The sequence below is a fragment of the Leucoraja erinacea genome, chromosome 38 (assembly GCF_028641065.1).
Source record: "Leucoraja erinacea ecotype New England chromosome 38, Leri_hhj_1, whole genome shotgun sequence".
Classification (NCBI taxonomy): domain Eukaryota; kingdom Metazoa; phylum Chordata; class Chondrichthyes; order Rajiformes; family Rajidae; genus Leucoraja; species Leucoraja erinaceus.
In genome coordinates, this window is record NC_073414.1 from 8,306,897 (window position 1) to 8,328,534 (window position 21,638).

General features: G+C 47.7%; 1 protein-coding gene across 1 annotated transcript; it reads right to left on the reverse strand.

Annotated features, from left to right (window-relative positions):
- Positions 1-500: 500 nt before the first annotated feature.
- blvrb (biliverdin reductase B) lies at positions 501-15,408 on the reverse strand. The gene is made up of 5 exons (XM_055663795.1): positions 15,268-15,408; positions 10,860-11,021; positions 7,201-7,290; positions 4,164-4,295; positions 501-1,433 (listed from the first exon to the last, which is right to left on the reverse strand). The coding sequence occupies exons 1-5, from the start codon at positions 15,341-15,343 to the stop codon at positions 1,276-1,278; spliced, it is 618 nt and encodes a 205-aa protein (XP_055519770.1). The 5' UTR covers positions 15,344-15,408; the 3' UTR covers positions 501-1,275.
- Positions 15,409-21,638: the final 6,230 nt, after the last annotated feature.

Sequence of the window (21,638 nt, forward strand, 5' to 3'; positions counted from 1 at the left end):
TCCCCCGCAACGTTGATTACACTGCGAGTCAGGTCGGGTCGGGTCGGGTTACTGAAATGGATGAAAAAAGGCCCACGTTCCGCTTCGTTGCGTACTACACGTCAGCCCATTGCATTTAGCAGGAGTGGTCTAGGATCTTTGGTCTGAAGAAGGGTGTCGACACGAAACGTCGCCTGTTCCTTCTCTGTTCCAGAGATGCTGCCTCACCCGCTGAGTTTCTCCTTGCTTTTTGTCTGTAGTCAAAGGCTGTGACCACAACTCCAAATTTAATTCGGGACAGTCGGATGATGTGTGTTTGTACATTTCGCAAGCTGGCGAGGACCTGGAGATTCATGGGCATGGGCACCATTGCCAGCATTTTTCCGCTGATTGGTTAGCACGCAACAAAAACTTTTCATGTACACGTGACAATGAACTAAACTGAAACTAGGGCCTGAAGATTCATGGTCACCGCACACTGATGATTTCCACACTCAGAGACAAAAACATCCAGTGAGATCGGCGGATTAGAGATTTTTTTATTGATAATTTCTGTCGAGAGGTGTGAACAGCTCCTCCCCTGCGTGCTGGTGTCTAAACAAGGAGAGGATTCAGATATTGAGTGGTGCAGATCCAGCCCCAGGCCTGGGAGTGCTGGTGCAGGATTCCCAAAAGGTTCATTTGCAGTGTAGGAAAGAACTGCAGATGTTGGGTTAAATCGAAGATAGACACAAAATGCTGGAGTAACTCAGCGGGACAGGCAGCATCTCTGGAGAGAAGGAATAGATGACATTTCGGGTCGAGACCCTTCCTAAAGGGCCTGTCCCACTTTCATGACCTCTGCTGAGTTTGCCCTTGACTCATACTCACAGCATGGTCGTCACGAGGGCCTAGCAGGCCGTGATGCTAGTCGTAGGTACTCGTGGCATCAAGTAGGTCGGGTCGTTTTTCTAGCCTGATGAAAAATGTCCACGAGTAAAAAAGGTTGTGAATTAGGTCGTGAAAGTGGGACAGACCCTTTAGACTCCAGCTTTTTGTGCTTCTCAAAGTTTAGAAGGAAGTTCTGGAGTTGAGTCTGAAGAAGGGTCTCGACCAGAAATGTCACCCACTCCTTCTCTCCAGAGATGCTGGACCATGCCTGTCCTGCTGAGTTACTGCAGGTTAATTTGCAGGTTGTGTCGACAGGTACGAAAGGCAAATGCAATGCTATCATTCATTTCGAGAGGAGTAGAATGTAAAAGGATGTAATGCAGCCTTAGAGGCTTGCAACGTTGAGGAGACTGCGTGCTGGAGTCACTAGGACTGGTAGGTGCCGGAAACGCAGACAAATTTCCCGTCGTACTCTGAGGTAGTCAGGCACTTGAGGAAGAAGTGGCCCAGGTCGTGTTTGGAGATGACTCGGCCTCCCCTTTCACCGACTGCCACGGCGTAGTTCTCCGTCAGCGGCAACGCATCTGTCAGAGGAATAGAGTCACGTTAAATAAACCACAGCGCAGAAGTACTCATTTTTATTCTCTGGCTTTCAACACTGGCTGAGACATTGCTCCTGTTTTTAGTGCTTTTAATGTCTTTTAATTTTTACTGTTTTATAGTACTTTGTTTTACGGTTTTTAATGGTTGTAATAACTTCTTGTCCATCCATGAGTTCTCATGTACAGCACTTTGTGGCAACTGCAGTTGTTTAAAGTGCTTTATAAATAAAGTTATTATTATTATTATTATGTAGTAAATGCGAATAAGGAGCACATAAATAGGATCGTCAGGATGTTGGAAACATAGAAAAATAGGTGCCGGGGTAGGCCATTCGGCCCTTTGGGCCAGCACCACCATTCGAGATGATCATGGCTGATCATCCAATATCAGTACCCCGTTCCTGCTTTGGTGTTGCACAGAAAGCATCCTATTGGCAAAGGAAGACAAAGTGCTGGAGTAACTCGGGGTCAGGCAAGCAGCTCTGGAGAACATGGATAGGGCAGCACGGTGACACAGCGGTAGAGTTGCTGCCTCACACCGCCAGAGACCCGGTTTCGATCCTGATTATGGGCACCGTCTGTACGGAGTTTGTAATTTCTCCCTGTGACAGCGTGGGTTTTCCCCGGGTGCTCCGGTTTCCTCCCACACTCCAAAGACGTACAGGTTTGTAGGTTAATTGGCTTTGGTAAAATTGTTAATTGTCCCTAGTGTTAGTGTAAGGAGTGATCGCTGGTCGGCATGGACTCGGTGGGCCGAAGGGCCTGTATCCAAGCTGTATCTCGAAAGTCTAAAATCGGTACTCTGTATTTTTCTCTTCTCTCTCTACGTATTGTACTTGACCGTTTGGTTTGATTTTATTCATGTATAATATAAAACATAGAAAATAGGTGCAGGAAGAGACCATTTGGCCCTTCGAGCTAGCACTGCCATAAATTGTGATCATGGTCCACAATCAGTACCCCGTTCCTGCCTTCTCCCCATATCCCTTAATTCTGCTAGCCCCTAGAGCTCTATCCAACTTTTAAATTCATCCAGTGAATTGGCCTCCACTGCCCTCTGTGGCAGAGAATTCCACAAATTCACAACTCTCTGGGTGAAAACGTTTTTTCTCACCTCTGTTTTAAATGGCCTCCCCTTTATTCTTAGACTGCAGCCCCTGGTTCTGGACTCCCCCAACATTGGGGACATGTTTCCTGCATCTAGCTTGTCCAGTCATTTTATAATTTTATACGTTTCTATAAGATCCCCCTCATCCTTCTAAATTCCAGTGAATACAAGCCCAGTCTTTCCAATCTTTCCTCATATGACAGTCCCGCCATCCCGGGGATTAAACTGGTGAACCTACGCTGCACTGCCTCAATAGCAAGGATGTCCTAGTATCAGATCGGATAGTGTCAGATTTGCTTGGACAGCATGCAAAGCAAAACGTTTCACTGCACCTCGGTACAGGTGACAATAATAATCCTCAACCTGGAAATTCATGCAAAACTCATTTGGGAGAGGGATGGAAAGGAAAAATGGATTGTCCCGGAAAGGATGGGGGGGTAAACACAATTCTTGCTCACTCATGATGCAGCTTTTTTTTAACTTGAGCCAGCTCCTGGACATGTCCCCAGTTGTGAAGAAGGAGCACAGATATCATGTAACAGTGTAATAATAGGTCACTGTCACCGGTCCTTCACAGCAGTGCTTATGCTGCAGTCAGTGTGGTTTGGCTTCAGAGTCTGAATCCTGCACCTTTGAGAATTGCCCACCAGAGGCTGATGTTGAGGGCTGGGCAATGACAAGACAACAGTGGAGACACAAGAAACTGCAGATGCTGGAATCTTGAGAAAAACACTAAGTGCTGGAGTAACTAAACAGGACAGGCAGCGTCCGCAGAGGACGTAAAGGTGACGTTACTCAGATCGGTTTCAGGTCGGGAGAAAATATCATCTGTCCATTCCCTCCACAGATGCTGCCTGACCCGCTGAGTTCCTCCAGCACTTTGTGTTTTGTGTCAGACAACATGCTCAATATCATAGGTAGACAAAAATGCTGGAGAAACTTAGCGGGTGAGGCAGCATCTATGGAGCGAAGGAAATAGGCAATGTTTCGGGCCGAAACCTTTCTTCAGACTGATGTGAGGGGTGGGGGGTGGGAAGAAGAAAGGAAGAGGTAGAACCAGTGGGTTGAGGGAGAGCTGGGAAGGGGATGAGACAGTGAGGACTACCTGAAATTGGAGAAGTCAATGTTCATACCACTGGGGTGCAAACTGCCCAAGCAAAATATGAGGTGCTGCTCCTCCAATTTCCAGTGGTCCTCACTCTAGCTGTGGAGGAGGCCCAGGACAGGAAGGTCTGATTCGGAATGGGAGGGGGAGTTGAAGTGCTGAGCCACCGGGAGATCAGGTTGGTTATTGCAAACCGATCAGAGGTGTTCGGCGAAACGATCGCCAAGCCTATGCTTGGTCTCACCGATGCAGATCAGCTGACATCTAGAGCAGCGGATGCAATAGATGAGGTTGGAGGAGGTGCAGGTGAACCTCTGTCGCACCTGGAAAGACTGCTTGGGTCCTTGAATCGAGTCAAGAGGGGAGGTAAAGCGACAAGTGTAGCATTTCTAAAACATGCTCAATATCATAATGACCTCGATGGTGAACCATCTTAAAACCACAGTGACTGACACCCAAAATCAATTAACTCCTTCTTCAATACAAAAGAAAGTCTAACCATCAATGTGAGGTGGGAACACAGCAACGTAGTCAAGGCCAGACTTCTTCAGCACTTCATACATCCTCTGGTGGTCTTTGGTCACATCCAGGAGACGTGGAGGGACCTTGGCTTCATCCCACAACAGGAATGCTGTAGAAATGGAATCATCACATCAACGGAGTTTATCACCCTGAGATTTCACCAGATAATCAAGAAAAAGTGTTTTACTGTCATTTCTCCCAGATAGAGCAATGAAATTCTTACTTGCAGCAGCACAATAGAATATGTAAACTCTGTAAACAATATAATAAAGAGAAAAAAAAGTTCAGTGTGTGTATATACACATACTCACATGTACACACACACACACACACACATATATATAAACTAAGTGGGACCCGTTGGGTCCCATGTTCACACGGGAGGGTTGGTCCCCCTGCGCAATATTCCACCTCTTCACCAGGGGGGGGGGGGGGGGGGTTTCTGGAGCGCTGGTATGGGTGTTGTTTGCTGCAGGGACTACTGGTCTCCAGAGGGCTATAGGAGGAGGATCCATCTTGGGGAACGGCTGCTAACCAGCAGCCGTCCGTTTAATTCGCTTTTTTTAAAGTTTTTAGTTAGTCCTGTGTCTCGTCCGTTTGGAGAAATGGACTTTTAAATGTGGGGGGTAGGGGGCAATTTTGTTTCTAGGTCGCTACCTGGTCGCTGAGGCAGCTTTTTCTCTGGGCTCCCCGTCGACCCGTCCTCGCGGCCTACCAGCGGGTTTGGAGCGCCGTTTCCTGGCGGGGACCGCCCAGCACCTCGGCCTCAGTGGCGGCACAGCGCTGGAGCGCTATCGTGGAGCGCAGCGGGCGATGCCTTGACTGGATCGACGCGCTGGAGCTCCGGTGAGCTGAGACCGCCGAGTTCAACACCTCCGGGCTGCGGGTCTGCGGAGCGGAGCGGGCAGCGCCGATTTCAACATCGGGAGCCTGGGAGCTCCAACCCGGCGCGGCCCTGTCGGCTTCGGAAGCCGCGGTCCCCAGTCAGGAAGCGGCCGTTCCAGGTGGCCCAGCCGCTGAGTGGACTCTCCCGACGCCGGGGCAACACCACCCGGTGAGAACGGCCAGGAACATCGGGCCTCCGTAGAGGCAATAGCGGAGGCCTCAATAGGCCTGACTTTGGGTGAACTTCGGGTTGGGGACTGGACATTGTGCCTTCCCCCACAGTGGTATCCATTGTGGGGGGATGATTTTTTGTCTGTATGTAATCCTGTTAGTCTTTGTCCAAGATGGCTGCCGTGAAGAGAAAGTGGACGCTGGCGTGCTTTAGCTACCGCTGCTCTCTCTGCACATTGTATTTTTGATTTTTTGTTTTTGGACTGAATTCTGTTTTTAATTTGTGTTTCTGTGATGTCTTTATTATTTATTCTGATTATATGTTTATATTCCTGTTAATCTTTGTAAGGTGTCCTTGAGATGTCTGAAAGGCGCCCAAAAATAAAATTTATTATTATTATTATTAGTATGGACATTGTGGGCCAAATGGATTCTTGGGGTGGCAGCTCAGTCCCTCAAGTCTGATGTGCTGGCAGCTCACTCACGGCTGGTGGGCTGGCAGTTGACTCACGGCTATTCCTTGAAATTCCATTTCAAGCAGAGTGCAAGGCCACCAAATTCAAATCCATTTTCCTACCATTTCAAGCAGGGTGAAAGCACCATAAAACCACACAAAACACCACACTCACAGTTCAGTAGATATTCAGTGTGTTCAGTTGATTCACAGCTCACTCAGAGTCGTGACCTCTCCCTCCCCCATCATGCAGAGACTGAGCCACACCCACACTTCTGGGTTTTATAATCCCTCCCCCTTCCACCGGAAAAGGTGTAGCCTTCATTGCATGATTGACAGGAGAGACATTCTCAACATTTTTTAAACACTAATAACACTTATTTTTCATTGATGGGAAGAATCCTCTGCACCTGATGAGCGGAGGGGGACTGAGTAAGATGGCCAAAAATCACAGCCGTAAGTGGTAGCGTTTTATCTAAATTCAATATAGTGCAAACAGGAAGTTGTCGTTTAGACAAACAACCATTTGCAGTGCCTTTTTACTTCAACCCAAACCCCCCAAACAACCATTTGCAGTGCCTTTTTACTTCAACCCAAACCCCCCAAACAACCATTTGCAGTGCCTTTTTACTTCAACCCAACCATATTTTCATTTTCAAACCACATTGAGGGCACTCGCAGTTGGGTAGACATGTGTTCAGTGTTATTCAGAGCTCAGAGAGACACGACCCTCTCGCTTCCTCCATCTTGCAGAGACTGAGTGAGGCACACCACTTCTGGGTTTTATAGTCCCTCCCCCCTCCCACCAGCAGGGGCAGCAGAGAGAATGGCAAAACATTTTAAAACATTAATACCTCTCTGATTTTTCATTGATGGGAAAAATCCTCCAGTCCGGTGGAGGGGGGCTCTGAGCGAGGTGGCTAGAAATGACAGCCGTAAGTGGCGACGTTCTCTCAGAAATAACATCGCAGTGAGTCAAAAGCGGTCAAGACTACTACTTTTAGTAATATAAGATATATACACACAAACATATATATATATATATGTACACACACACACACACACACATATATATAGTTATATATATATACACACACACATATATATATATATATATATATATATATATATATATATATATATATACGCACACAGACATACATATGTACACACAAAAAAATATACAATAATAATGGGAAGAACTGCAGATGCTGGTTTAAACTGAGGATAGACACAAAAAGCTGGAGTAACTCAGCGGGACAAGTAGCATCTCTGGAGAGAAGAAGATGCTACCTGCCTTGCTGAGTTACTCCACCATTTTATGTTTATCTCCATCCCTTAACTTACAGCATCAATTAAAAGATTAGCGAGTGACTTATTGAATTTCCTGGGTGCAGGTTGGATTGCATTACCGACGTTATGTGACTCCATTTTGAACCCCGCTCTCAGGTCATGAGCCGGGTGCTGAAGGGTGCCAGAAAATAGACAGCAGCCTTTGACTTACTTGACATACAGCCCACTATCTTTCTCACACTGTGGGCCTTCATTGCTTCAATAATGTTCCTGGTTCCCTCCGACATCATAGTCGTGGGGCCTGTTGGCAGGGGAAAAAATCAATCAGGCACGGTGATGGATCAGTAGAGTTTCTGCCTCACACGCCAGAGGTCTGGTCCTACGGGTGCTGTCTGTATAGAGTTTGTACCTTCTCCCCATGACCTGCGTGGGTTTTCTCCGGGTGCTCCGGTTTCCCCCCACAGTCCAAAGGTGTACAGGTTTGTAGGCTAATTGGCTTTGGAAACAATTGTAAATTGTCCCTAATGTGTATAGGATATTGTTAGTGTGCGGGGTGTTTGATGGTCCACGTGGTTTCGGTGGGCCGAAGGGCGTGTTTCCGCGCTGTATCTCTAAACTAAACCAGTGAACCAAGTGAGATTAAGGGCCTGTCCCACTTGGGTGTCATTTGCGCAACACGCAGATGGTGAGCGAAGATTTTGTACATAATCGTATCTGTTTGATCCCCCCCTCCCCCCACCCCCCCCCCCCCCCCAGTAATTAATGCGTTCCTGACACCCACAAAAACACCCGCACATCTCCAATAAACTTCCCCCCTCAAACCGTTAGCTTTTCTAGGTGAAGCTGTTCTGGATTCTCAGCATCACCTCCTTCTCGATATCAAACTGCACCATGGTTTATTTATAGTCTACGCACTGATCTCACTGTTCTATAAATACCTGATGTATTAATAAAACAATTGGTAGCAAATTCCTGGGAACTGGGAACCATCATCTCCAAGGACCTTAAATGGGGGGCGACCATCGACTCCACAGTCAAAAAGGCACAACAGAGGATGTACTTCCTACGGCAGCTGAGGAAGCACAATCTGCCACAGGCAATGATCGTCCAATTCTACACGGGCATCGTAGAGTCTGTCCTCACCTTCTCCATCATGGTCTGGTTTGGCTCGGCCACCAAGCACGACACCGGGAGGCTGCAGCGAATCGTCCGATCAGCAGAGAAGGTTATTGGCTGCAACCTTCCCTCCATTGATGAACTGTACACTGCAAGGGCCAGGAAGCGAGCGGGCAAGATCATCTCTGACCCCTCTCACCCTGGCCACAAACGTTTTGAATCACTTCCCTCTGGAAGGCAACTCTGGACTGTCAAAGCTGCCACAGCCAGACCAAAAAACGAGTAGTTGCTCTACTCAACAGCCAAAAATCTGTAGCCTCCCTTTGATATGGTATTTTGTTGGTTCACATGCTTGATCAATGGTGTTTTATCATTAATGTTTTATTATTATTCATGTTTAGTGTTTTCTGAGTCATTCGTAACTGTCACTGTGTGTCATGTTGTTACTTGTGGGCGGAGCACCAAGGCAAATTCCTTGTATGTGAATAATTGGCCAATAAACCTAGTCACTTAAATCCCTCTGTGAAATTCGCAATGTGGATGAATAGTATGGAAACATTAAAGGATTAAAAGAATAATGTAAATGCTGGAAATTGCGGCTGATCTAATGGGAAGTGCAGCAGGCATGACAGGCTGAGCAACCCAACCCCTTCTTTATCTTAGTCCTATTTCCAATAGAGGTGGCACAGTGGTGAAGTTGCTGCCTCACAGCGCCAGAGACCCGGGTTCAATCCTGACCTCGGGAGTTGTCTGTGCGGAGTTTGTACGTTCTCCCTGTGACCTGCGTGGGTTTTCTCCGGGTGCTCCGGTTTCCCCAAGACGTACAAGTTTGTAGGTTCATTGGCTTTGGTAATTTTGTAAAATTGTCCCTAGTGTGGAGGAGTGTGTTTGTGTAAAGGTTTGTGTTGGCTTTCATAGCAAAAGGATTTGAGTATAGGAGCAGGGAGGTTCTACTGCAGTTGTACAGGGTCTTGGTTAGACCACACCTGGAGTATTGCGTACAGTTTTGGTCTCCAAATCTGAGGAAGGACTTATTGCCATAGAGGGAGTGCAGAGAAGGTTCACCAGACTGATTCCTGGGATGTCAGGACTGTCTTATGAAGAAAGACTGGATAGACTTGGTTTATACTCTCTAGAATTTAGGAGATTGAGAGGGGATCTTATAGAAACTTACAAAATTCTTAAGGGGTTGGACAGGCTAGTTGCAGGAAGATTGTTCCCGATGTTGGGGAAGTCCAGGACAAGGGGTCACAGCTTAAGGATAAGGGGGAAATCCTTTAAAACCGAGATGAGGAGAACTTTTTTCACACAGAGAGTGGCGAATCTCTGGAACTCTCTGCCACAGACGGTAGTTGAGGCCAGTTCATTGGCTATAATTAAGAGGGAGTTAGATGTGGCCCTTGTGGCCAAGGGGATCAGAGGGTATGGAGAGAAGGCAGGTACGGGATACTGAGTTGGATGATCAGCCATGATCATATTGAATGGCGGTGCAGGTTCGAAGGGCCGAATGGCCTACTCCTGCACCTAATTTCTATGTTTCTAAAGGGGTTGATCGCTGATCAGCGCGATCTTGGTCAGGTGAAGATGCAGGACAGAACGCCACAGGAGATCCTTCTTCCCTTTGGCTATCAAACTGTACAACTCTTCCCCCTTCTGTCGTGGGGTAGACTGACTCCCCTTCCCCACCTCACCTCCCAATTCTTTGCACATCCCCAATCATTACCACTCATCACATGTTTTATTTGTTCCATGTATTTAGTGTTTTAAGACTGTTCAATGCAGATCAATTTCTCTCCTGGGATGAATTACGATTCTATCATATCGTATTGAAGGACCTGTTTCCATGCAATATCTCGAAAGTCTAAAGGGTACCCAGAGTTCAGGGAAAGGCCCACCCAGCCTATATAAGTGATCTTATTCCTCTCCCTTCTCACGGCACTATGAATCTTTATATTCCTTTCTTCCCTAAATTGTATTTATCCAATCAGTATTCGAACCAGTGGCCACACAGTTTAAGAATAAGGGGTAAGCCATTTAGAACAGAGACGAGGAAACACTTTTTCATACAGAGTTGTGAGTCTGTGGAATTCTCTGTCTCAGAGGGCGGTGGAGGCAGGTTCTCTGGATACTTTCAAGAGAGAGCTAGATAGGGCTCTTAAAGATAGCGGAGTCAGGGGATATGGGGAGAAGGCAGGAACGGGGTACGGATTGGGGATGATCAGCCATGATCACATTGAATGGTGGTGCTGGCTCGAAGGGCCGAATGGCCTACTCCTGCACCTATTGTCTATTGTCTACATGCTAGGGACAATTTTACCAAGCCAATTAACCTTCAAATCTGGAGAAACTCAACGGGTGAGGCAGCATCTATGGAGCGAAGGAATAGGCAACATTTTGGCCCAAAACGTTGCCTATTTCCTTCGCTCTGTAGACGCTGCTGCACCCGCTGAGTTTCTCCAGTATTTTTGTCCACCTTCGATTTTCCAGCATCTGCAGTTCCTTTCAAGAGAGAGCTTTCAAGAGAGAGCTAGATAAGGCTCTTAAAAATAGCGGAGTCAGGGGATATGGGGAGAAGGCAGGAACGGGGTACTGATTGTGGATGATCAGCCATGATCACATTGAATGGTGCTGGCTCGAAGGGCCGAATGGCCTACTCCTCCTGCACCTATTGTCTATTGTCTATTGAATACTCCAGGTGGAAGGGAAGTGCATGATTACATAATCACGGCCCCAAGATCCAGCGGAGAGACTCACTCAGATCGTTCCTGGTTCCCAGAATGACGATGACCCCGTCTTGACCTTTGACGGCCTTTTGGACATCGTCCTTGACCAGGACGTCACCCACAACGACGTTGACCCCCGTGTGCTCTGCGGGCAGTCTGGCCGGGTCACGGACCAGGACAGTCACATCATGGCCTTGGAGACAGAGAGAGAGAGAGAGAATGGTCTCAGAACAGGTGCAAAGAAACACTAATTCAGCCATTGAAACTTCAGAGACTCAGGACAATCAATATTCCCTCCACATTTGTAGCTCGGGTCCATATCCCACACAAACACTGGGTATTTTGCACATGGTAACACAGATTGTGATGACAAAATAGGTTTTTTCACAATTATTTTTTTTTTTTAAATTTCAAAATACTTTATTCGGGTAATAAATATATCCAATACAATAAAAAGGGGGGGAAATAAATAAAACTATAAATATCCAATACATGAACCGTTCAAAAAAAAAAATCATCCGACATTGTACAAACTATTCGATACAGTCTACATAGTTTGTTCAAATTTCACAAATTTGTCCCCCACCCTTGCCACTCATGTGACCCACTGGCATGGAATCCCTTCCCTTGTTTTGAGGGGCGTCTCCACCACATTCTGCACCCCCATGTCCAGCAGCGGAAGGATCCTAGACCATGGTCTGGTTTTTTTTCCCCCACAAATTAACTTCCAATCTCAAAATCACCAGTGATATTTAGGGGTTCAAGATTTGTTTGATGTAACTTTAATCTAACCCTCTAATACCTTTTATGTCCAGAGTGTTGAAAGATGTATATAGAAGTTGGCCTTTATAACAAGAGGAGTTGAGTATAGGAGCAAAGATGTCCTTCTGCAGTTGTACAGAGCCCTAGGGAGACCATACCTGGAGTATTGTGTGCAGTTTTGGTCCTCTAATTTGAGGAAGGACATTCTTGCTATTGAGGGAGTGCAGCGTAGGTTTACAAGGTTAATTCCCGGGATGGCGGGACTGTCATGGTGAGAGAATGGAGCAGCTGGGCTTGTACACTCTGGAGTTTAGAAGGATGAGAGGGTATCGGCAAATGCGGGAAAGCAGACTATTATCTAAATGGTGGCCGATTGGGAAAGGGGGAGATGCAGCGAGACCTGGGTGTCATGGTGCACCAGTCATTGAAGGTAGGCATGCAGGTGCAGCAGGCAGTAAAGAAAGCGAATGGTATGTTAGCTTTCATTGCAAAAGGATTTGAGTATAGGAGCAGGGAGGTTCTACTGCAGTTGTACAGGGTCTTGGTGAGACCTCACCTGGAGTATTGCGTACAGTTTTGGTCTCCAAATCTGAGGAAGGACATTATTGCCATAGAGGGAGTGCAGAGACGGTTCACCAGACTGATTCCTGGGATGTCAGGACTGTCTTATGAAGAAAGACTGGATAGACTTGGTTTATACTCTCTAGAATTTAGGAGATTGAGAGGGGATCTTATAGAACCGTACAAAATTCTTAAGGGGTTGGACAGGCTAGATGCAGGAAGATTGTTCCCGATGTTAGGGAAGTCCAGGACAAGGGGTCACAGCTTAAGGATAAGGGGGGGAAATCCTTTAAAACCGAGATGAGAAGAACTTTTTTCACACAGAGAGTGGTGAATCTCTGGAACTCTCTGCCACAGAGGGTAGTTGAGGCCAGTTCATTGGCTATATTTAAGAGGGAGTTAGATGTGGCCCTTGTGGCTAAGGGGATCAGGGGGTATGGAGAGAAGGCAGGTACGGGATACTGAGTTGGATGATCAGCCATGATCATATTGAATGGCGGTGCAGGCTCGAAGGGCCGAACGGCCTACTCCTGCACCTAATTTCTATGTTTCTATGTTTCTATGTATCTCATTGAAACATATAAGATTGTTAAGGGTTTGGACACGCTAGAGGTAGGAAACATGTTCCCGATGTTGGGGGAGTCCAGAACCAGGGGCCACAGTTTAAGAATAAGGAGTAAGCCATTTAGAACGGAGATGAGGAAATACTTTTTCTCACTGAGAGTGGTGAGTCTGTGGAATTTTTTGCCTCAGAGGGCGGTGGAGGCAGGTTCTCTGGATGCTTTCAAGAGAGAGCTAGATAGGACTCTTAAAAATAGCGGAGTCAGGGGATATGAGGAGAAGGCAGGATTGTGGATGATCAGCCATGATCACATTGAATGGTGGTGCTGGCTCGAAGGGCCTAATCCTCCACCTATTTTTATGTTTCTATGTTTCTATTGTCTATTGTCTATTGAAGTGGCTGCTCATGGCTGTTGGGACTGATAGAATCTACTTCCTAAATAAAATTATGGGATTGCTATCGGTTTACGAGCCATTGGTATTTAGTTGCTGCCACATAGCACTAGAGACCTGGGGTTGAGCCTGACCACGGGTGCTGTCTGTACGGAGTTTGCACGTTCTCCCTGTGAGCTGCGTGGGTATTCCCATGGTGCTCCGGTTTCCTCCCACACTCCAAAGACATACAGATTTGAAGCTTTAAGAAGGAACTGCAGATGCTGGAAAATCAAAGGTGGATAAAAATGCTGGAGAAACTCAGCGGGTGCAGCAGCGTCTACAGAGCGAAGGAAATAGGCAACGTTTTGGGCCAAAATGTTGCCTATTCCTTCGCTCCATAGATGCTGCCTCACCCGTTGAGTTTCTCCAGATTTGAAGGTTAATTGGCTTGGTAAAATTGTCCCTAGCATGTAGACAATAGACAATAGGTACAGGAGTAGGCCATTCGGCCCTTCGAGCCAGCAACACCATTCAATGTGATCATGGCTAATCATCCCCAATCAGTACCCCGTTCCTGCCTTCTCCCCATATCCCCTGACTCCACTATCTTTAAGAGCCTTATCTAGCTCTCTCTTGAAAGTATCCAGAGAACCGGCCTCCACCGCCCTCTGAGGCAGAGAATTCCACAGACTCACAACTCTGTATGAAAAAGTGTTTCCTCGTCTCTGTTTTAAATGGCTTACCCCTTATTCTTAAACAGTGTGGCCCCTGGTTCTGGACTCCCCCTACATCGGGAACATGTTTCCTGCCTCTAACATGTACAAACCCTTAACAATCGTATATGTTTCAATAAAATACCCTCTCATCCTTCTAAACTCCAGAGTGCACAAGCCCAGCTGCTCCATTCTCTCAGCATATGACAGTCCCCCCATTCTAACTGGCTTGCTCCACAAAAGGACAGGAGCCTGAGCAACTGCCTCCGTGGCTGCCAGCTGATAAGCCCCCTTCCCTCTGACATGGGCCACGACTCTGGTGGAATGGGTGGATAAGGAAGGGTAGGCCTTGACTCATCTACTTATCTGTCCACAGCAGGCTGGCCAAGCCCAGGGAGGAGAAGGGAGGGAGGGGAGGGGGGTTAATCAGATCAAACAACCGAGCCTTGACTGTCAGCGAGCCAACACATGGGGATGAATGAATCAGCAAGGGAAAGACTAGCAGTTTGGCAGGAACGACACATTGGAAAGAGAAATTGGCTGAAGGCCAGTTATTTTATATAAGATAGACACAAAATGGTGGGACAACTCAGCACGTCAGGTGCTGCCTGACACACCGAGTTCTTCCAGCATTTTGTGTTCTATCTTCGGGGTAAACCAGCATCTGCAGTTCCTCCCTAGTCATTGTATTTATATAACATTTCTCACAATCTCAACAAATCCTGGTGTAATCTCATGGTGGAGATGGGCAAATTTGGCAGAAGGGCCTATGTCCATGCAATCTAAACCTAAGGACGTTATCTTTAGTATGCTGTGCTCTTCATCGTTAGAAATGTAACGTGGAAACAGGCCCTTTGGCCCATCAAGTCCATGCCAGCCAACAATCACCCGTATACCAGTTCTACCCCCACAGAAGCCAATTTAGTTAAAAACCTGCATGTCTTTGGAGTGTGGGAGGGAAACCAGAGCACCCGGAGGAAACCCGCGCAGTCCACGGGGACAACGTGGAAACTCCGTATGGAAAACACCCGCAGTCAGGATCGAACCCGGGTCTACGAGGCAGCATCTCCACTGCTGAGATAGGTGTGTGTAGGAAGGAATTGCAGATGCTGGTTTAAACCGAAGGTGGGTACAAAATGCTGGAGTAACTCAGCGGGACAGGCAGCATCTCTAGAGGTGCTGTTTATCTGCATATCTCTAGTTCCCCTCTCCTCTCCCCATCCATTTCTCCACTCCCTTCACAGTGAGTGGGGGGTGGAGGGAAGTGAGGGGGAGAGGGGGAGTGTATGTGGGTCAGTTAACCAGTCTCTACCTCCCCCCCAATATAAATCAGTCTGAAGGAGGGTCTCGACCCGAAATCTACACCTATTCCTTGTCGCCCGTCCCGCTGAGTTACTCCAGCATTTAGTGTCTGTCCGCGGAGAGACCGACCCTCGAAGGTCAGTGGGACCTCGGACACGTCCTCACCTGCGGCCAGGGCCAGGCGGAGGGTGGCCAGCCCCGTCATGCCCGTGGAGCCGAAGATCACAACCTTGATGCCCATGGTCGGCGGCTTCTCCTCCTCGTCCCAGTGTCTCTGCTTGTTGTTGCTGGTGTTGTTGCTGCTGCTTCGCCTTCCGGGTAAACTCCCCCCCAGGTGTTGCTCAGCTCCTCCCTGTCTCTGTCCATCCCATTATCGACCTCCCTCTCTCTCTCCCCCCTCTCCCCCTTTCGCCTCCCTCTCTTGCCTCCCTCTCTTTCCTCCCCCTCTCTCCCCACCCCCTCTCTCCCCACTCCCCCTCCCTTCCCCCTGCCCCTTCTCCACCCCTTTATCGACCTCCCTCTCCCCCTTATCCCACCCCTCCTCTATCTTTCCCCCAACTCCTCCATAACCTCCCCCGTCACCTGTCACTCCCCTTCATCCCACCCCCTCTGCGGCACTTCCCACCTCTCTTTTTCCACTCCTTCACCTTCACTCTCTCTCCCCCTCCCCTTCGACCCCCTCTCATCCCCTCCCTTTCTCTCTCCACCTCTTTATCGACCTCCCCCTCTCCATCTCTCCCGTCCTCCCCTCTCTCCCCCTCTGTCCACCCCCCCCCCTCTGTCCACCCACCCTCTCCTTCACTCCCATCCCTCCTTCTCTCCTCGCAATCTCTCTCCCCCTCCCTCACTCTCCCCCCTACCCCCCCACCCTTCTCTCCAAGGGCTCTGCCGCCCCCCCTCCCCCTTCTCCCCCTCCCCCTCTCTTCCCCACCCCCTCGCCTACACAACCCCTCCCCTCTGCAACCATGCAACCCGCATTCCTACCTTATCTCTGTCTGACCCCTCTCCCCCTTATCCCACTCACCCCACCCCTCCTCTATCTTTCCCCCAACTCCTCGTCTAACCTCCACCCTCACCTGTCACTCCCCTTCATCCCACCCCCTCTGCAGCTTCTTCCCACCTCTCTTTTTCCACTCCTTCACCTTCCCAATCCCTTATCGATCTCCCCATCCAACATGTGCAGGAAGGATCTGCAGATGCTGGTTTAAACCGAAGATAGACACAACCAAAGATCCTATAGCAGAGCTCTGCTATAAGATCTTTGGACACAACAAGCTGGGTCTGAAGTAGGGTCTCGACCCGAAACATTACCCATTCCTTCTCTCCAGAGATGCTGCCTGTCCCGCTGAGTTACTCCAGCTTATTGTGTTTATATATATATATTTTTTTTTTTACAGCGCAAAAATTCAACATTTTGGCGGTTTATAACAGATATATATATATTACAATACAATACAATACAATATTTATTGTCATTTGAGCCTCAGTGAGGCTCAAACGAAATTCCGTTTCCACAGCCATACAAACAAAGACAATTCCTAGACATACACACAATTTAATTCACACAAACATCCATCACAGTGAACCCACTGTGATGGAAGGCAAAGTCTTTTCTCTCCCCTGTTTTCCATGTCTTTCCTGATGTCCAAGCCCCAGGCGGGCGATGATAAGTCCCACGGCCATTTTAGGTCGTGCCGGGCGATTTACGGCCCCGCTCCCGGTCTAAAAATCACAATGTTGGAGCCCCCACGGGCGCTGGAATGTCCCACGGCCATGAAGCCGCGCCGGGCGATGTACGGCCCCGCTCCGGATTGTTCCAACCCCGCGACACGGGCTGGAGCGTTGCGGGAGCTCCTGGAAGCGGTCTCTCCCCCCGGACCCGCGAGCTCCCGATGTCCCGTCCACCGGACCTGCGGCTGCGTTGCTGGAGCCTCCGGGCCCCAGGAGTCGAGTTGCAGCAGCGAGTCACCACCGCTCCCCACGCTCCGAGGCCGGCCAGCCCCACGATGGTGAGCAGTCTGCAGTCTCCCGAGTCGTTCAGGCTGGAGGTCGCTCCACGGTGCTAGGCCCCAACGACAACGGAGACCCGACAGGGAAAAGGTCGGGTCTCCCGGACAGGGAAGAGATTTTAAACAGTTTCCCCTAAAGTGCTTGGTGAACATTGGCCCTGCATATATCGGAATTGAAAATATTGGGAATTATCGCGTTTGCTCACTGCATTTCATCAACAGTAAGGCATTATTTGTGTCTTTTCTTGATTCCTTTGGTATCTTAAAAAGTCTCAGAAGTGATCAATCTGGCCAGATTCATTTTCTTTTTGTATGTAAAAACCCACTTGAGAACCATGGGCCATTTAAAAATTTTACAGCCAGATTTATCACTTTTTAGATGCCAAATGAATCAAGGAAAAACACAAATAATGGGAAGAAAAACGCAGCAACTCTACCGCTGCGCCACCGTTGCCTCACAGGCCAGAGACCTCGGTTCGATCCCGACTACGGTTGCTGTCTGTGTGGAGTTTGTACGTTCTGTCGGTGAACACGTGGGGTTTCTCCGGGTGCTCCGGTTTCCTCCAACACTCCAAAGACTTGCAGGTTTGTAGGTTAATTGGCTAATGTAAACATTGTCCCTGGTGGAAGATAGTGCTAGTATGCGGGGTAGGCGCTGGTCCACGGGGCCGAAGGGCCTGTTACTGCACACAGTTTCTAAAGTAAAGTAATTATGATTCAACTCAAATCAGAGCATTGAGTATAGAAGCTGGGATGTAATGTTAAAATTGTACAAGGCATTGGTGTGACCAAATCTGGAGTATGGTGTACAATTTTGGTCGCCCAATTATAGGAAGGATGTCAACAAAATAGAGAGAGTACAGAGGAGATTTACTAGAATGTTGCCTGGGTTTCAACAACTAAGTTACAGAGATAGGTTGAATAAGTTAGGTCTTTATTCTCTGGAGCGCAGAAGGTTAAGGGGGGACTTGATAGAGGTCTTTAAAATGATGAGAGGGATAGACAGAGTTTATGTGGACAAGCTTTTCCCTTTGAGAATAGGGAAGATTCAAACAAGAGGACATGACTTCAGAATTAAGGGACAGAAGTTTAGGGGTAATATGAGGGGGAACTTCTTTACGCAGAGAGTGGTGGTGGTGTGGAATGAGCTCCCAGTGGAAGTGGTGGAGGCAGGTTCATTGGTATCATTTAAAAATAAATTGGATAAGCATATGGATGAGAAGGGAATGGAGGGTTATGGTATGAGTGCAGGCAGGTGGGACTAAGGGAAAAAAAATTTGTTCGGCATGGACTTGTAGGGCCGAGATGGCCTGTTTCCGTGCTGTAATTGTTATATGGTTATAATTATCCTTGATACTAAATTATCCAATTATCCTTGAGCATTTATTCATCAACTAGCATCACCGAATATTCTCTGCCACAGGAGGCAGTAGAGGCCAATTCACTTGATGCTTTCAAGAGGGAGTTAAGATTTAGCTCTTAGGGCTAAGGGAATCAAGGGGTATGGGGAGAAAACATGAATGGGGTACTGATTTTGCATGATATTGCCATAATATTGAATGGCGATGAAGGCCCGAATGGCCTACTCCTGCACCCATTTCTATGATTGCCTATTCATTCCCTCCACTGATACAGCCTATGAAGGGTCTCGACCCGAAATGTTGCCTATTTCCTTCGCTCCATAGATGCTGCCTCACCCGCTAAGTTTCTCCAGCATTTTTGTCCACCTGCTGAGTTACTCCAGCACTTTGTGTTTTGCTCGAGATTCCAGCATCTGCTGTTCCTTTTTGTTTTTGTCTTAACGTGATGTTTGGTTTATTTGGCCTATTTGGGACTGTTGTAAACTAATTAATGATTGCCTGGTCAGCAGCTCAGTCATTGTTTCTTCATGTGATTGCCACACGGGTATCATCCAGGAATTGTTATCCTCACTGTTTACTTGCTGGGATTTGTGTCATAGGTCGAGTGGCACCATCTACAGTCAGGCTGGTGAATTATCCCTCCTGGGCTTAGGCAATGTCAAATGAATGAATGACCTCCAGAGATGACCATTCAAGAGAGTTTATTGTCATGTGTCCCTGACAGGACAATGACATTCTTGCTTTGCTTCAGCACAACAGAACATAGTAGGCATTGACTACAAAACAGATCAGTGTGTCCATATACCATTATATAAAAGGTACACAAAATTGCTGGAGAAACTCAGCGGGTGCAGCAGCATCTATGGAGCGAAGACCTCCTCCTCCCCTTTTTCCTTCCTTCTCCCCTCCCACCCCCTATCAATCTGAAGAAGGGTTTCGGCCCGAAACGTCGCCTGTTTTCTTCGCTCCATAGATGCTGCTGCACCCGCTGAGTTTCTCCAGCATTTTTGTGTACCTTCGATCTTCCAGCATCTGCAGTTCCTTCTTGAACACCATTATATAAATATATACACACATGAATAAATAAACTGGTAAAGTGCAAATAACAGATAATTGGCTATTAATGTTCATAGTTTTGTCCGAGCCAAGGTTTAATAGCCTGATTGCTGTGGGGAAGTAGCTATTCCTGAACCTGGTCGTTGCAGTCTTCAGGCTCCTGTACCTTCTACCTGAAGGTAGTGGTGGGATGAGTGTGTGACCAGTGATGGAAAAATGTATGTAACTATTTCCTTGTGTATTCTATCTGTGTCTGCACAAGATTGTTTACCGAAACTGCCTAGGGCACAAGTAATTGACAGGTCTCGGAGATTATGAGTCTATCACAGAACTTGCAGAACGGCTAATCTTGTTCTGGTGTAACTTCAATTCAATTCAATTCAACTTTAATTTCATCGCACAAATACAAGTATGAGTACAACGAAATGCAGTTTTGCGTCAGTCCGTAGTTGTTGTACATAAAGAAATTAAAAAAAATAGAAAGAGAGAAGATACAGAATAATCAAAAAATACAGAATAATTAAACAATGGGGACGGAGGGACCGGAGAAATCTATCGGCGGGACTCCGAGTTCAGCAGTGTGATTGTGTTGTTGTAGAAGCTGTTCCTCATCCTACTAGTACGTGACCTGAGGCTCCTGTACCGCCTCCCTGATGGGAGGAGGGCAAACAGTCTATGGTTGGGGTGTGAGGGGTCTTTGATGATCTTCCCAGCCCGTCTCAGACACCGTTTTCGGTGGAGGGCATCCATGGCAGGGAGCGGTGTAACTTCCCACAGCTAAATGTTATTTCCCTTGAATTCTGAGTGTCCTTGTTCATTACCATTTGTCTGGATGCTTTTTGTCTGAATCAATGTATAAAAGAGATGGCTTTCAACGTTAGCTCAGAGAGGACTCCCACAGACACTTGGGCTCTGTGTGACTATCTCTCTCACAATAACGTTCCTTCAGTTTCTACCTCTGTTTTTGTAATAGTCTTTGTTGGAAAATTTCTAACAGCCAGGATGGTGTGGGTCCTTGATGATACTGCCAGCCTTTTTGAGGCAGTGATTGCGATAAATCCCCTCGATGGAAAGGAGGTCAGTGCCGATGATGGACTGGGCAGTGTTTACTACTTTCTGCAGTCTTTTCCTCTCCAGGGCGCTCAAGTTGCCGAACCAAGCCACGATGCAACCGGTCAGCATGCTCTCTACTGTGCACCTGTAGGAGTTAGATGCTGCCTGACCCACTGAGTTACTCCAGCACTTTGTGCCTACCTTTCAGTTATAGGTGAGGGATATCTTTGATTGACAATGCAAAACCGTCTGGGTGGAGAGGGGGTGGGGGAGAAAGACCCAAAGTGCTGAAGAAACTCAGCGGGTCAGGTTGCATCTCTGGAGAACATGGATATGTAATTTATTTGGATCAGGAGCTTTCTTCAGACTGATTGTGGTGGGGAAAGGAAGCTGGAACGGCAGAGAGGTAATGTAAAGCCTGACGAGTTATAGATGAAAAGGGTGAGTTACTCTAGCACTTTGTGTCTATCTTCGAGTTATAGGTGGGTACAGGTGAAAGAGATTTTTCATAGGCAGATGGCTGGACAAAGGCCAGTGATGAAAAGTCATAAGGAGTGAGATAAGGATAGAAGTGAAGCCAGATTAAGGAATGTTGGTGGCAGGAGAGAGAGAAGGGGACAAATGGGTACAAGTCCAGGTGGGGCATCAGGGAGGGACAGGGGAGGTTAAAGGGCCTGTCCCATTGTCGAGGTAATTCAGAGCTCTCCCGAGTTTAAAAAAATGGTTAGTAAGAACTAACGAGATGGCTTTTTGAAACGGCTTGAGAAGCAGAATGTCTCCCCCCTGCTGTTCAAGAAGGAACTGCAGATGCTGGAAGATCGAAGGTACACAAAAATGCTGTAGAAACTCAGCGGGTGCAGCAGCATCTATGGAGCGAAGGAAATAGGTGACGTTTCTGGCCGAAACCCTTCTTCAGACTGATGGGGGGTGGGGGGTGGGGGGGAGAAGGAAGAAAAAAGGGAGGAGGAGGAGCCCGAGGGCGGGGGGGATGGGAGGAGACAGCTCGAGGGTTAAGGAAGGGGAGGAGCCAGCAAGGGCTAGCAAAATTGGGAGAATT